Source organism: Sinocyclocheilus anshuiensis, unplaced genomic scaffold (assembly GCF_001515605.1).
Source record: "Sinocyclocheilus anshuiensis isolate Anshui unplaced genomic scaffold, SAMN03320099.WGS_v1.1 scaffold870, whole genome shotgun sequence".
Classification (NCBI taxonomy): domain Eukaryota; kingdom Metazoa; phylum Chordata; class Actinopteri; order Cypriniformes; family Cyprinidae; genus Sinocyclocheilus; species Sinocyclocheilus anshuiensis.
Window position 1 is genome coordinate 3,003,725 of NW_015540842.1, and position 15,737 is coordinate 3,019,461.

Below are 15,737 nucleotides of genomic sequence, written 5' to 3' on the forward strand. Positions count from 1 at the left end.
TTTTTTAGTACATCGAAGAAATGTACATGAAATGGTTCTGTAACATCTCTTAAGCGCCACAACATCCCAGCATAAACACTCCCGATAAAATATTTGTTATTTAGGCTAAGCATCAACATTCACAAACCACTGTTATTTTTAACAGAAAAGCAAGCATGGGCTGCTGCCTGCATGGTTTGGCATGGCAGAATGCGAGCAGCGCTTCCTCTATTATCACTAAAAGTTGACATCTCAGTTTGCCGCACTCTGTTATGAGTGCAGGTCTCTATTTTAAACATTGGTAGAGGCTGCTCCATCTGGATTGTCTACATGATGAGCGTTAACAAGTCGTATACATTACACATGATGGTATAACACAATTTATGATTAGACATGATTAGCTGCCAATTATTTATATATATATATATATATATATATATATATAAACACTCTCTCTCTGATCTTTGTGCCAATTATTTATATATATATATATATATATATATATATATAAACATTCTCATTCTGATCTTTGGGTTGTTTCTTTTTTGCTCCTCAAGTTCTTACATTGGTTGTTTTAAAAGGGCACTGACATATGCTTTGTACCTTGGTTTCTGAAAACAGTTTGTCCAACAAAATCAAACGTCTTGTTTGCCATCTACAATAACACTTCATGAAGACAATCATCACTCCACCAAAATCTACATCAAAAATAAAGGGTAAGGATAAGGGAAAATGTTTTCATAGAGAGTTAAAAACATGGATTTATGGCATCAGATATTCTCTGAAATACCTGAATTACATTCATTGTTTGTCTTTGTAGCATTTTCAAGTTTCACCTAAGAGGTAACAGCACAGATGCAGTGTGTATACAGGTCTGTGTTAGGTCTGTTGCTCACCTCCAACCTCAATGCTTACTACTAAGAACCTAAGATTACATACATTCTTTATTTATCATTTCTGAGGTAAAGAAATTCTTCCTGAGTATTTCAAACAAGACTACATATATTAATAAAATAAACTGAGTAAAGCAGAAGAGAGAAAATAGTCATTCACGGACCCTTGCTTGTTTTTGTGTTTGAGGGTCCTGAGCAAAGGCTCTCACAAGATTGTGAGGAATGTGATGGGTTGTTTACATATCGCTGTATTTGGGAAAATATGTATTATCTTCAACAAAGTGTTCTGAAAGAAGTGTACCAACAGTAAAAGTCTGTCTTTCTATTATCTGAGTTTCTATGGGTTAGCATTTTAATACTTTTTGGGTAGCAATGCATACTGTTTTGGTAAAATTACCATTTTGAGAAAGTGCACAAGATTTGACCGCGGCCTAACAATCAACTTTGTAAAATACTGTTGCTTTCTTCCCTAAGAGGTTGCATAACAGTAAATACATTTTGGTGAATGCTGTGACTTGGACATTATAATGTTGGTGAGCATTTTTGGTACAAACAAAGTAGTTTTGATATATCCTAAACCCTTTAACACCAAATGATCTTTAAAGTAAATCAACACAAACAAAACAGGAGTAGACTGGCAATAAATAGGATCCTGAGAGTTGTAATTAATGGGGGTATTTTTCATGAAAAGTCAAGTTATCTATAACCTCCAGGTTTAGTCCAGGATCAAGGCTAATTGGAATTCCAGTGAAATTCCAAAATATAATTCAGACTTTCTATCAGATATGCCAGGCAACTAATAAATGCCCCTTTCAAGAAAGGCCTAATATTTCATTTCTTTGGGAAAAATAAAGTATATGTATATTTATAGAAAAACAAAACACCATGGCATGTTCCCTAGATTAAATGCATTCAATCAAAAATGTTTCCCCACCATAAACTGTAATTTCAAGTCCCACTCTTTTGGCTGCAATAAGTAGTTAAAGAAAAAAAAGAAAAACATTTAGCAGTCCCCAACCAGTGGCTGACTAGTTTCTCAGTGGCTATAAACCTTGCTCCACTCCATACAAGTGTCCAGTTCTTTGGGGGTGCTGTGAGGGCGTACCTTGCAGAAAGCATTTTCAAAGTCTTGGAAGGTAGGGGAAGAAAGGGATGAAGGGAGGCCGTGCAAGGGCATGGGTGCAGAGGCAGAAGCTGATGCCAGAGCCTGCTGGCAGAGCTGCAGCAGCTCCCAGACGGAGAAGCCTTCTGAACGCTGCAGTACTGCTGACATCTCCCTTTCGTCCAGACTGCAGCCTTGGGGCGCCAGTGCCTGCAGAAACACATGTCTGCGTGTGTTTCCATCTGGCAGGCCTATGTGGTAACGCTTGGAGAAGCAGCGCATAAGGGGATCTTTGATCAAATCAGGCCGTCTCGTGGTGCACACAACCAGAACTAGGTTGCTCTGACCATGTTGAATCTTCTCTAGCTGGGCCTGCAGTTGCTGTCTGAGACCTTCCTCCTCAACGGCCTCCAGCTCGCTGAGCAGCACCACTGCAGGTTGTCGGGCTGTTGCCACCGAGAACAGAGTGGCAAGAAGTTGCTCTGCTTCTCCTTTCAATTTAGAGGCCAAAGTTGCACAACTCAGCCTATAGAAGGTAGCACCCAGTTGAGATGCCATGGATCGTACCAGTGTGGTTTTGCCCCCTCCTTGAGGACCAAACAGCAGGACGGTTCTGGGTGGGCGGATGGCAGGGTTGGGTCGCAGGACAGGCCACAGCACATCCTCCTCCAGCGCTGCTTTGATGTGACAGTTCCCAGCCAGTTCACTCCAAAGCAAAGCCGGACTGCAATCTTGCAGTTCCTGGCTTACTAGCTCCAGCATTTGGGTCTCCATGCTTTTCATGGGATCGGAGCGCTTCTGAGACCGATGCTGGGAGAAGCCTTTCTCCGAACTTCCGTTCTCCCCAGTCATGGCTGCCGATGGACTATAGTCCCCTGCAGCTCCATACGTTGGTGAAACCAAGGGCTTTAGCCCACTGTACTTCCCCACTTCGTCTCCTTCCAGCCTTGACTGAGATGAAGGTTTACTAGGCTTAAAGGCTTGAGGATCTGTGTTGCCTGTTCCAAAGACATTTCCACGGCACTCAGCTTTATCAGTGACCCCATATGGAGAATCTCCCCCAGCTTTTATGGGGTCATAGCTATATTTCCTATAGCGTGAACTGTCTCCATCTTCCTCATCCAGGGTCATCTCAAATGCTTTTCTCTTCAGAGAGCCACCAGGCTCTGAGCCCCCTAGACTGCTATTCTGATAGCCATAGCTGCCACCAACCACTGTGGGTCTCGATGGAAGTGGAGAGGGGGCGGCTATGCCCGAGGGGATGTAAGGGCCTGTTGGATGGGTGTAGCTAGGAGCAAGGCTAGTCTGGTGAGGGTAGGTGCTAGGGGGGTAGTTGTAAATGGGGGTAGAAGGTGTGTAACTGGGGAGAAGTGTGGGGCTAGGCTGAAGGGCATGTAACGACGCTGGCGGAAGTGCTGAACTGGATTGGGGGCAGTACCCTGATGAGAGGTAGGTGCCATTGTAACTGGGCGGGTAGTCACTGGAATGGGGCCCACTGCAGGAGCTGCTCCCGCTGTATCCCGAGTCCGAAAGGTTGCTGTTAACTGCTGACACATTGCCCGAGCCTGGTGGACCTGCTGATGTGGGAACCACCTTTGGTCCCGACAGACCATCATGAGAAGGAGGCACCAAGGGATACCCCCCGTCAGTGCTGTGCGTTAGAGGCCAAGGTTCCAGTTCGCTTTTCTGGCCTCCGTTAAGGGCCCCAAAGGCTCCAGGCTCAGCATATGTGCCCACAGCAGGGCGTTCGTATGGTGAGTCTAGCATGCCAGAGTATTTCTCAGCATAGCGCTTCAGCAGGTTGGAGGCAGTAAGGGCTGAGATGTCATCATTTGCCCAGGCGTAGCTGTAGGAGCTACGGCTGGGGTAGAGCTCAGACTTGTGGGCAGGGGATGAGGTGGTGGAGGACACGTCCAAATGCTGCTCAGGCCACTGGCTCAGGGGCTGTGCATGCTCCGGGTTCCAGTGCATCTTCAATAGTCCTGCCGGAGACAGCAATTTGTCAGATTATGCAAGAACTTGATATATATGTCAACAGCATACGTTCATACCATTCACAAATCAGTCTTAGATCCAGTGATTTTTTTTCCTATCAAAGAATTATAAGACAAGTCAAAATGACTAAAGACACATTATGGCTGATTGCAGAGCTTTTTTTTGTCATTTTGCTTGGTGACAGGACTCTTTTGGTATTGTGCATGCATGCAGAGGGAGTAAAAGAAAAGGGCTGTGAATTTGCTCCTTTCAAGCCCTCAGCCATGTAGCAGCCTTGTGTTGCCATCTGCAGTTCTCCCAGAGGAGAAACAGTTATCAGCCTGTGCATGTTTCCCTCAATACATCCCCTCCCACCACCACAGTCCATCCACAAAGCAATTCTCCAAAAGGCCTCTGTGGCCAGCTTGACGTTATGGAAATCTTATTAATCTATTCAGCAGCAGTGCGCTGACAGCCTTTGTGCCGTCCTGGGATTTATTGAGGGTTCTTTTGTAAATGTGTGCGTGTGTTTGTTTGTGTGAGCCATCTTGATTTCATAAATGTGAACTGAATAAAATAACTAATCAGTTAATATCAGTAGATTACAATAAAGTGCTGCTAGGAAGTCAGGATAACCAAAATATTAGTTATGATTTTGACTCGACCACTATGTTACTACAAGCATGTTGCGAGAGGCAGAAGGTTCTGCAATGTGAGAGCCGAACAGGCCCGGCTGCCATAGGATGCTCAGCTTTTCACAGCTCCCCAGGGGTCCGTGTGCACTTTCAGGCAGCGTCACTTTTGTTTTCCTGCCTGAGGAACAAAACCTACATGGATGCAACAAGCCTTCTGGGACACGGGGCCATTAAACCAGGCAAATTGCACAGGGGCCAGTTGTAAACAGGAGCAGCCTGAATCAATCCTATCAGGCATTATTGTGGGCACCCACTCCCTAAACCCCACACATAGATTTAAGTAGGTTTATCTACAAAAAGACACCCCCCTCATTGCATATTCAAATATAAATCTACAAAAACCGTTTGCGTCTTCAACTAAACGACACACAGACAAGAGTGTACTTGCATTTATCTGCCCTAAAACTGTTGAAATAGGAGACAACTTTAAAGACAAGCGACGGGAAATAACAGCACAGACACATACACAAATTCTCAGTCCTGAGAATTTGATTAATTCCGATCCATCTCTGTCAGTAAAACATCAAAACAACCTAAAAGAGGTAGTTGTACGGTTGAACAGTGAGCATCCTGTTAGGAATTATGTCCCGAAACTTCAGCCCACAGTGCTGGTATGTGTGGAACTCCCTTTGAAGGATGCAGATGCCACAAAAGAAGGGCTCTTTCAGAGGGAGAAAGATGAGAGTATATCTGGTTGAAAAGAGTGCAGAGGGAGGATTGCGTTTACATGAATTAATCACCTTACTGCAGATAAGATGACACCCTGTGTTCTAATCATCAGCTGATTTGTATTCCGTAAACAGACGTCTCTAAATCAATGCTTTAGGCAGAGGGACTGCAAAATGTCAATGATGAAGCCTATATCGGACACTTTAAAGTCATGCAGAGCCTTTACAGTAGTTATTGAAAATCAAATACAGGGTTTATTTGTATACTTTTTAATAATAGTTAAAATTCTAAATAAATCAATGGCATTGAGATATACAATATTTAATATTTCAATATATTGAACAAAAATCGTAATTAAAAAAACAAAAAAGGCTTTGAATATCCAGTTTTCAAATATGTTTGGATGGAAAATAATAAAGAAACAAGTGTGAGATCCTTCCTCAAAAATCCTGACAACAGCTCCTTATAATTTACAAGGCATGCATAATAGGCCATAACTATGACCATTTTTATAAAGTGATGCATTAGTTACAGAAGTGTGGTTAACATGATCTCTCTGTCTCTTTCTGTTGCTCTTTCTTTCTGCTCATCTGCTCCCTTTTCATGGGCCTAAAAAGATGTAATAGCAGAAGAGGCGGTGGGCCTTATGAGTTTTCACACCTGCTCCTCAGCGCACTGCCAGACACCATGGCTCTTTTCAGCCAGGCCCCATGGGGTCCCTAGAGGAAGAAGCCTATCTGCTAGAGTGGCAATGAAGGATTTGATTTCTCTCTCTCTCTCTCTCTCTCTCGCTCTCTCTCTCTCTGTCACCAGTTCTTCATTTGAGCCGCAGTCCATAATCTCTGAGCTTTGAAGTTGTTATTGCTTGGCCTTTTGGGACACCGTAAGTGTTGCACTCTGTGGGTTCATGTTGATGATGACTACAGTAAATATTGAGTCTAACAGCATAAGAATAATGAAAAATCAGCAATGTGACAAATGCATTACGTAATGTAGGCTATTACTCATGAGAAAATGATTACACATTTTGAAAATTTGAACATTTCAGATTGCATACATATTTTCCTTTAAGTCTGAAATCAAAACAATTATAAAGGCACATTGGGGGGAAATGAAAGTGCATGTTGTCAAGCACAATATCTGTAATCTATATGTATCATTACTTGTGCACATTTCAGCTCACATTGAGCTAAAAATGAGAGAAACAAACAGACTTGGTGGTTTGAATGAATGATTAGATGCTCATAATTTTAGAAACAACATCCCCATCCCCCTGACCAGCTAATTCTTGTCCACAAATGGCCAAATGCTTGGCACCCCTCCCCTTTAGGAAAAACAGGGTTCCTATTTTCTGTGTCCGCAGGCCAGGTTTAGGTCATTGTGTCCACTAATATATCAAAGAACAGCTGTCCTAAGGCTCTGTGATGACCAATCACCCCCTTCCATCTGTCTCTCTTACCCAATCTCTCCTCCATCTCCCCCTGTTCTCCTCCATCCCCTTCTTCCAATCTCTCTCTTTCCCCCCTCTCCCTCCTTCCTTTCCACCCTGCCCCCTCACGGCGTTCCCGTACTGCGTTGTTGAGCAGAGGCGGGGGGGTCCCAGGCAGAATGTGCATCTCTCTAAGCCCCTTTCCCCCTGGGCCTTCAGTGTGGAGAAGGAAAGAAATGAGGTCATAGTAAAGTGAGAGCTGAGGCTATGCTTGTTTCTCTTTAAACAAGGAATATGTTGGAGAGCAGGGCCCCTGAGCAACAAGAGTTAGAGCACTCATGGGCTGCTGGCATGGGACTGATTTAGGCAGCCATATCACCCTGTAGCCCAAGACTGGTTGCCCACTGAAGCTAAGCAGGCCGCCGTTTCTCTTCCATCTCACTGACTACACTGCGGGCTAATTAAAGTCCATTCACACCCGCCGCTAATGACCCCGCGCTCATTCACACAAACACTTCAGCACCTTGCCTGTTTACTCAAGGGTCCGCATGCCCCTCCAGAGCTGCATTCACCCCGTCGCTCTCATTAGAATAGATGTGTTGGATGCTCGTTGTTAATCGCTTCTTCTGAGGCATCCAGCGCGCCCCTTCCCATAGACCCAACTCAAAGCCTTAATGACTTAACAGATGCAATTAGAGTGCTTCTTCAGCCTGGGCCTTCAGTGTGGAGAAGGAAAGAAATTAGGTCATAGTAAAGCGAGAGCTGAGGCTATGCTTGTTTCTCTTTAAACAAGGAATATGTTGGAGAGCAGGGCCCCTGAGCAACAAAAGTTAGAGCACTCATGGGCTGCTGGCCTGGGACTGATTTAAGGGTGTGTTTGAAGTGCAGATTACAGATTCTTTGCACCAAATCCCTCCAGGAGTATCCATGGCCCCAGGAATCTCTCTCAGATTTCCTTCAACTCTGAACGCTCTTCAGCTTGCGGTTCCTTCTTACGTGCTCATCAGAGCAACACTTATAATTGTTTGTGGATGCAACGAGAGTGCATGCAACTGCATGTAACAGACATCAAACAAAATCCTCAAATGCGCATATGGAGTACAAAAATGCTTGTCTTCTCCAATCAAACAGAAATGCTTCACAAAGAAAATTCCAGCATGGATGTGACACTATTCACATCTATATCACATAAGCTGCCCTACATTCACCTGACTCTGGTGACTTATGAATGAGGACGAATGAACAGGAAGGACTGGGAACGACCGTGAGAAAAAGGAATTTGCCTGAGTTTAAAAGCTCAGAGAGTAAACAGGAGGGATATCTAACACCTTTGTGTGCTGTCCTAATATCACACTAGACTTTCAGGGTGAACAGTCACACGCACATACATACAAGCCCACAAGCATCAAATTTTAGAAACAAGCAGACCAGTTCCTAAATCCAAATGCATGCTGTAGGACTGGACAATCAGGATCTGTGACATTAGCCATCTAAAATTTGTGACTAAAAGGTGTGTACACTAAACAACACACAAACAACTGTCCAGATCCTCATAGAATTCAAAATATTCTGACAGGGCTGTGTGACATTTTTGAAAATAAAGTGTGCAAAGAGAGACGGACTAGACAGCAAACATTTAAAAACTTACTTTAAAAATGACTGATTCATTATACAGGGACAAGCACATCATAAATTATAAATATAAATAAATACATAATTTATATACGCACTAAATTTTGGAGTTCGGTAAGATTTTTAAAATGTTTTTGAACATAATTTATCTGAATTAGAAATCTTTTGTAACATAATAAATGTCTTTTCCTGTCAATTTTGATCAACTGAATGCAATTCAATGCTGAATTAAGGTATTAAAATAAGTATCTTAAAAAATTACTGACCCCAAACTTTTGATGCATTTTTAAATATAGTATTTTAAAGGTATATTACAAATTTATATTAGATTTTAATATGTTTATTTTACTTTAGAGTTGTATACAACAAATAAAATGAATATTAAAAATTATAATATATACCGAAGGAATATATATAATAAAGAAAACGTAGAAAAGTAAAAGTAGATTGTTGACAGCCATTACAGTCACATCACTTCAGCCAAGGTAAGAATGTGGCTTTTTAACAACTGATCTTCAAGAATTTGCAACAGATAAACTAAAATGGTACATCTAGACATAAACTGTGATTTAAATTTGAATATAAAATGTTTCTTGGTGTGCAACTTCTGAGGATCAACTAATTAGCTTCTACGGAAATGTGGAATTATCATTAGTATTGATTATAAAACCTCTTCCCCTCATCAAACCAAGTTTTCTTTTAAATCGTATGCATAGAATTCAGTTTGCTTGAGAAAAGGAATTTATCAAAACAAACAAAAAGTAATTCCATTGGCACATCTGACAAAGGTCCTCTGAATGCCTCACTAAATGGAATTATAACACCATATTAGACATCAATGGTAATCGGTTGATGCAACAACCTAGCAAGCCAGCTGAAAGGTATTCAAGCCGGTGGCGACTCATTAATACATGATTACATCTCAAATTGAGGTGCCTTGGTCCTTTAGTTTGATATTCCTCCCTCTTTTCATGTAACTGTCATGCCTATAAAGCACAGAGAAGAAGAGCTAAAGAGTGGAGAAAAAAAGCATCTCTTCAGGCAGAACTGGGGGAAGAAACCCCATGCTGGCCTACAAACAATGCTGTTTTGGAGAGAGCCAGAGCGGAGCTCAAATGAAGCCTGGCAGGGGGGTTAGGAATGGGGGCTAAAACTGGACATGTCAGTTATTAGGTCAGTCGAGAACAGTGAGGAGGGGGAAGAGAAGTGGAGAAAGGGAGGCAGAAAAGAAGAGACCGAAAGACAGATTCAGAAAAGGACATGGATAGAGGAAGTAACTGTGCGAGTAAGCTGGACACTGGTGGTTAATCATGGTGAGATGACAATGGCAGAACCACAGGGTTTCTCCTGGTAGAGCCATCAGCTCACCCCCCCACACCTGTCCTACCAACCATGACATATACCTAATAATAATAATGGCTTAAAACATTATGAAGAGGACACCTGGGAACATTTTGTTTTTAAAATGTACCATTGTTCAAACTGGTTTACCAACAAACTAAACACTTAAGTAGCCGTAGGGGAATTTTTGACTAGTCTAGAGTTGACAAAAAGTTATTTAAAAAGTTATGTCAAAAAGGTTAAACTTACTATAGGGAACAATGGGACTCAGCATTCTGCGGATCTGGCCTCGATTACGGTAACAGTTCTGCGGGGAAACCCAGGTTAGCGTCTGTACGGCTGTAGTCCATCGCTGGCCTGTACTCACATTGGGACTCTAAAAAATGTGTTTCTGGGAAAAAAAAAAAAAAAGAGGAGCAGCAGTGATCAGCAGGGGTGAACGGTCATCATATACTCATACACTACACTGCATAATTTTTACATGTAAACAAACAAGTTTATGATGCATAAACGTGAATAAGTTACATGCAACTAACAATCAAGAGCCTCAAAATCGTCATCTCAATTTTAGACAGGAGCGAAACATTCAGGGACACAGGCACTCTCACTGTGGGCTGGACACACACGGGGTATTCATTAAGAGCCTGCACACAGGCATTAAGCTGATTGTATGGCTGTGTCCAGCTTCTAAAGAGGGTTTTCTAAATCTCCCTGACAAAAAGCACCATGCATACCATTGCCGTTCTCCTCGCCTCATAACGGCAGCAGAGAGCATGCTTTCACAAAATTAAGCTCATTTCATCCCTAGCCACACACTCTCCTGGTTCAATTATCTCTCTTTTTTTCTATGACAGATGCAAAAAGAAAAAAAAAGAACAACTACTGGCAATATATATATATCCAGAAGAGTATTTTTTGATCGTTTTTTATTTTACTATCATATGGGTTTTAAAACCTATATGATGATAATACAATTAATTATTAAAAAAATATTCTTGGAAATGAAAATGCAAAGACTCAACCATTTAAAAATAATAATGAATAATAAAAATTCAATATCAAGTGAATTTAGTTCATCACAAAATGCAGCATGAACAATTTGCTTGGTGTACTTCAAAGGAGAATGGTCATTTCTTCTCGAGTGAGCATGTAGGAAAGCTCACACATGAATGAAAAATATTACATAATAATGCTAGTCAAACAGTGTGACTTCCAGATCTGCTTTCAGGAAATGAAATGGCAACTGGCACACCATTCAATACAAAATTAGACATTAAATAATGATACAAACAACTTCGAATGTACAAAATGTATTTTTGTTAATGTGTAATTTTTTTTTTTAAATCAACATAAGTGTTTTAATGGTCAGTTTATTAATGAACCTAAACTGGTCAGGTTAACATATATATACCTGTAAATGAGTGATAACAAAATATACGCTAAAGAACTATGTAATATAGCATATTTTATGTTTATGTTCACTTACACTTCATGTAACTGCTGGTTTTACAACAAAAAATAGAAAATGAATGAAACTTCAGTTAATAATGTATATTTTTCTGTAGATGTTCTCTTACAGTTCATGCTGGCTTCATGACAAAAATTTGATATTGTGTGACACTTAATACAGTATATTTTTATGTAGATGTTCTCTTACAGTTCATATAACTTCTGGTTTAATGACAAAAAAAATTGTTAAACTGTAAAAACTAATACTGTCAGAATTGGAACATAAATCAGCTTAGGATAGAAAAACAAATCTTCATTCCAGGATGGTGCTTTTGGAATAATTTAAACTCAAACATGGATCCTGTTACATTTGCTCAATGGCCGAAAAAGTATGCTAAACCAACAACCTCTAAACTTGCGGAGAATGAAGGCTGACACATCTATATACGCAACACATGCAGAGCCACACGCTTACAAACCGACACCTGCATGCAATGTGGGGAATGCAGAAGAGGCTGTTTCACATTAAAGGAGGGAGAATGCAATGAAACGGAGTGAAGACGAAGACGAGTACAGGCTATCAGGAGAAGTAGAGGACAGTGCAATGCAGAGTTAAGACTTTCAATCATTTACAGCTTCAAACAAGAACACCACCAGCAGCAGCAGCAGCAGTAAAGTGTCCAGTTTAATATTAAAGTAGACTCACCTACTCATGCCTGCATTTTCCACATCAGATTCAAAAGCAGTTAGATAATCCCTGGAGCAGACAGGCTGGTGTGTGCAGTACTATGCGTTTTTCCACATATGGGACACGACTCAACTCTCTCTCTGTCTGTCTCTCTATCCCTCTCTCCTTCCCTCCAAACCAGTAACAACGGAGCACCCACCCACACACACACACACACACACACACAATTACCCTCCCCCAGCTTTCCCCATCCCCCTCCCTCTCTCTCTCTCTCTCTCTATTTTTTGTTAAAACTATTTAAGCAGAGAGAGAGAAAGAGAGAATGAGAGGAGGACTATGGGGTGGGGGCAGCTGACCAATCATGCTTGGAGTGCAGGCTTGTATTCTTTTTCTGAGAGAGAAATAGAGAGAGAGAAGGCTAGTTGTGGTGGAGGGGAAGGCAGAGGCTGAGCTAGGCTAGTCCCTGAGGGAATTAGCGTAAAGATGTTTATTTTGGTCGAAAATGGTAAAATTACTGCTGACTCTAAAATACTGGCCAATACTTGATAAACATTATATTATCAAACTGCATCACATATGTCTCAAATCGGTATGGAACTTCTAGACAATTCTTGATCATAGACACTCATTTATATAGTCGTTAAAATTACATTTTACAATTAGACATACTGTACAACTATTTAAAATGTATAGTCTCTATGTATATAAATAATGTTATTTAGCAAGGATGCATTAAATTGATCAAAGGTGACAGCAGAGACATTTATAATGTTACAAAAGATTTCTATTTAAAATTAATGCTACTCTTTTGAATTTTGAACTTTGAATTTATTCATCAAAAAATTCTTAAAATCAACAGAAAAGCAGAATGGTTGTTTTCATAATAATAATACATGTTTCTTGAGCAGCAAATCAGCACATTAGAATGATTTTTGAAGGATCATGTGACACTGAAGACTGGAGTAATGCTGAAAATTCAGTTTAGCCAAAACAGTATTTTAAAATATATTTTAAAAAGGTTAGATTGTAACAATATCTCACACTCATGTCAAATAAATGCAGACTGGGTGAGCATGAGACTCAAAAACATCCAAAAAATTATACTGACCCCAAACTTTTGAATGATAGTAAACATTTGTCATTAAAATATCTTGCACCTCAGGGCTGCGTTTTTCCAAAAGCATCGTAAGCCTAAGTTGATCGTAGCTCCATTGGTTTCAATGGGTCTATGATGTACTTAAGCTTACAATGCTTTTGGGAAACGCGGTCCAGATTAGTGGAAATTTCTAGACAATTTTTTGGATCAGTGACTGTTAACTTTGTAGTTGTTAAGTGGACTTTCACAATTAAAGATATATAAAAAATTGGAATGAAAATGCATAATTTATGTCTCAAGTCAGTATTAATTGTAACTTGAAGTGAGTCCAAAATGACTTTTCTAGACAATTTTAGATCACTCTCATATTTGTAGCTCTTAAATATACTCTTAACTTTTATATGGCAAGCTTTATATTATCAAATTGTATAATTTAAGCCTCAGTTTGGTAGAAATTTCTAGGCAATCACTAACTTAACTGAACTTGCGTCAGCAAAGGTCATGACCGCTACAGGAACACTTTATTGACACCAAAGTCCAGTTTGACATGCTCAAGCGATTCAGCTCTGCTTTTGTACCTATTTCAACATATAAGAAAATGCTAAATGACTGAATGATTCACTCAATACCATAATTAATTTAATTTGAACATTACAAATCAATTTAGCATAAAGTGTCAGTTCAAATGTTTGTGTGTGAACACATGATATGACTGCAGCTGCCACACTGACCATTTAGCATGTTAGCATAGGAGGGGTCTGAAGTAATGGAACCTACATTCTATACGGACTCCCACATTTTCACAGGTGGACTGGAGAGTCCTATGCCTTTATTTTTGGAGCTCCTCAGCAATTTGCGAGGAGTGTAAAGAGTGTGTGAGGTTATGTATGGAGCATTTCTGCACAGCTGACGATCTGTTTTTAGACCGCCGTGTTCAGCCATGTGCACCCAAATCTGTCGCATCCAAATCATGGCACTGGTGGTGAATCTCATTTGAAATACACCTAAAAACCAGAAAGAATGCAGACTTCAGTGTTTAAAAACAGTGGGAAGGTTTTCAAGCAAAAGGGAAAAAAGCAAGGGTTCGACACACCTCTAAGGAAAAGAGCCCACCATGCAACCAGTAACCAAGTCAACTCTACACAGCAACTTGCTCTATCAGCATCTATAAAACTATCCTTTATCCAAAAAAGGTCTTTTATCCCCAATGCTGCCATTCAGCACCACCCCCGTTCAAAAGAAACTTCCTCACAAAAAGCCTTAACCGGTACTATTCTTAGTGGCGCTCCAGTGGAAATCACTGTAGCTCAGCACAAAGCATGGGGTGAAACGGTAGCCAGCCATTTTCATCCTTTTATTTCAACTCTTTGTAGCACAAAAGTGCGCAAGCAACCATTTAAAAAGTGGAAATGCTAAATACAAGCATTCACAATGCCATGTGTGCTGCGGAAACGCCATTTAACTGTGCATCAGTCTCTATTAACGGTGCAGTTTTTCTTCCCAGGCTGATTATAATTGGGAGATGATAGTGGCTGTATGGGAACAGATTGGCAGGGCCTTGTGAGGATGCAGGCCCATCACTCTATCGCCCACAAGAAGAGAAAAAAATTAACCATTAATGCTGAGGCAAGCAGTCTGGCTACTGCAAGCCTGCTGAGTGCAGCACTAATGACCACAAAGCAGTCTTACTTCGGAGCTAGAAAGGGAGGGACAGAGAGGGGAAGAGTGAGTTTGACAGGTGTCACTCATAAAATCAACCTCAAGCGTGTACAATTCACCACCCAGCACAACCTCAAACACCACATGTCCACTGACCCCATGATATCTTGAGCCTATTAGATTATATGCAGTAAAGAACTGAGCAGCTGAGCTTACTTAATGCAGGAGTCCAAAATAAACACAAAGGATGAGAAACACAGCTAATGACCTAAAACGCTGAAAAATCTCAATCTGACTTTATTGTTAGACAGTTTTTAGCAGCTTTGCCGTCTTCTGCCTGGTCAGTGCAGGGGGTACAGGTGCACAAATGACGGCCCAGTGATGAATCAGGGTAATAAGTCATTTGGTTGAATGAGAAGCTGCAAGCCTTGCAGTCGTCCCCCGTTGGTACTCATTAAGCGAGCAAAAGAGCAGGACTGCTCCAGCATACCCCTTAATGAAGATGACATGCTAGTGATTTTCAGTTTTAAACTAAAATAGGCTGCGCTCATCTATGTTACAGGGATCCCACGCCTTATGACCAATAAATGTCCATGACTTTTCCAGTCATTTCTAATTACAAGAAAAAAAAAGTTTTTATTAATTCATACTAAACGTTGGGGTCAGTAAGATATGTTTTATTCAGAAAAGATTTAAATTGATCAAACGTGACAGTAAAGACATTTAAAGATTTCTATTTCAAATAAATGCTGTTCTTTTGAACTTTCTATTCATCAAAGAATCCTGAAAAAGAATGTATCAGGGTTTCTACTAAAATTTTGAAGCAGCACAACTGTTTTCAGCATTGATAAGACTAAATCTTCTTATTCAAATCAGCATATCAGAATGATTTCTAAAGGATCATGTGAAACTGAAAACTGGAGTAATGGGTGCTAAAAATTCAACATTGCATCACAGAAATAAATTACATTTAAAATATATATTAAGATAGAAAATAATTATTTAAAATTCTAATAATATAACACTGTTTTACTGTAGTTTTTGCTCAAATAAATGCTGCTTTGTGAGCATTTGAGACTTTTTCAAAAACATAAAATATCTTTCCAACCCCAAGCTGTTGATATATATATA

General features: G+C 40.4%; 1 protein-coding gene across 2 annotated transcripts in view; it reads right to left on the bottom strand.

Moving 5' to 3' along the window:
* Positions 1-1,775: 1,775 nt before the first annotated feature.
* The window catches only part of LOC107687555 (putative fidgetin-like protein 2), a 23,380-nt gene continuing 9,418 nt past the window's right edge, over positions 1,776-15,737 (bottom strand). The window contains exons 1-3 of one of the 2 annotated variants that reach the window (XM_016484932.1): positions 11,870-11,949; positions 9,964-10,105; positions 1,776-3,956 (exon numbers count right to left, since the gene is read on the bottom strand). In XM_016484932.1, coding sequence (XP_016340418.1) covers positions 1,909-3,956; positions 9,964-9,988 — 2,073 coding nt within the window. In that variant the 5' untranslated portion in view covers positions 9,989-10,105; positions 11,870-11,949 and the 3' untranslated portion in view covers positions 1,776-1,908. Of the gene's footprint in view, positions 3,957-9,963; positions 10,106-11,869; positions 11,950-15,737 lie in introns of those variants that run through there. The other variant, XM_016484933.1, reaches the window with a different exon arrangement.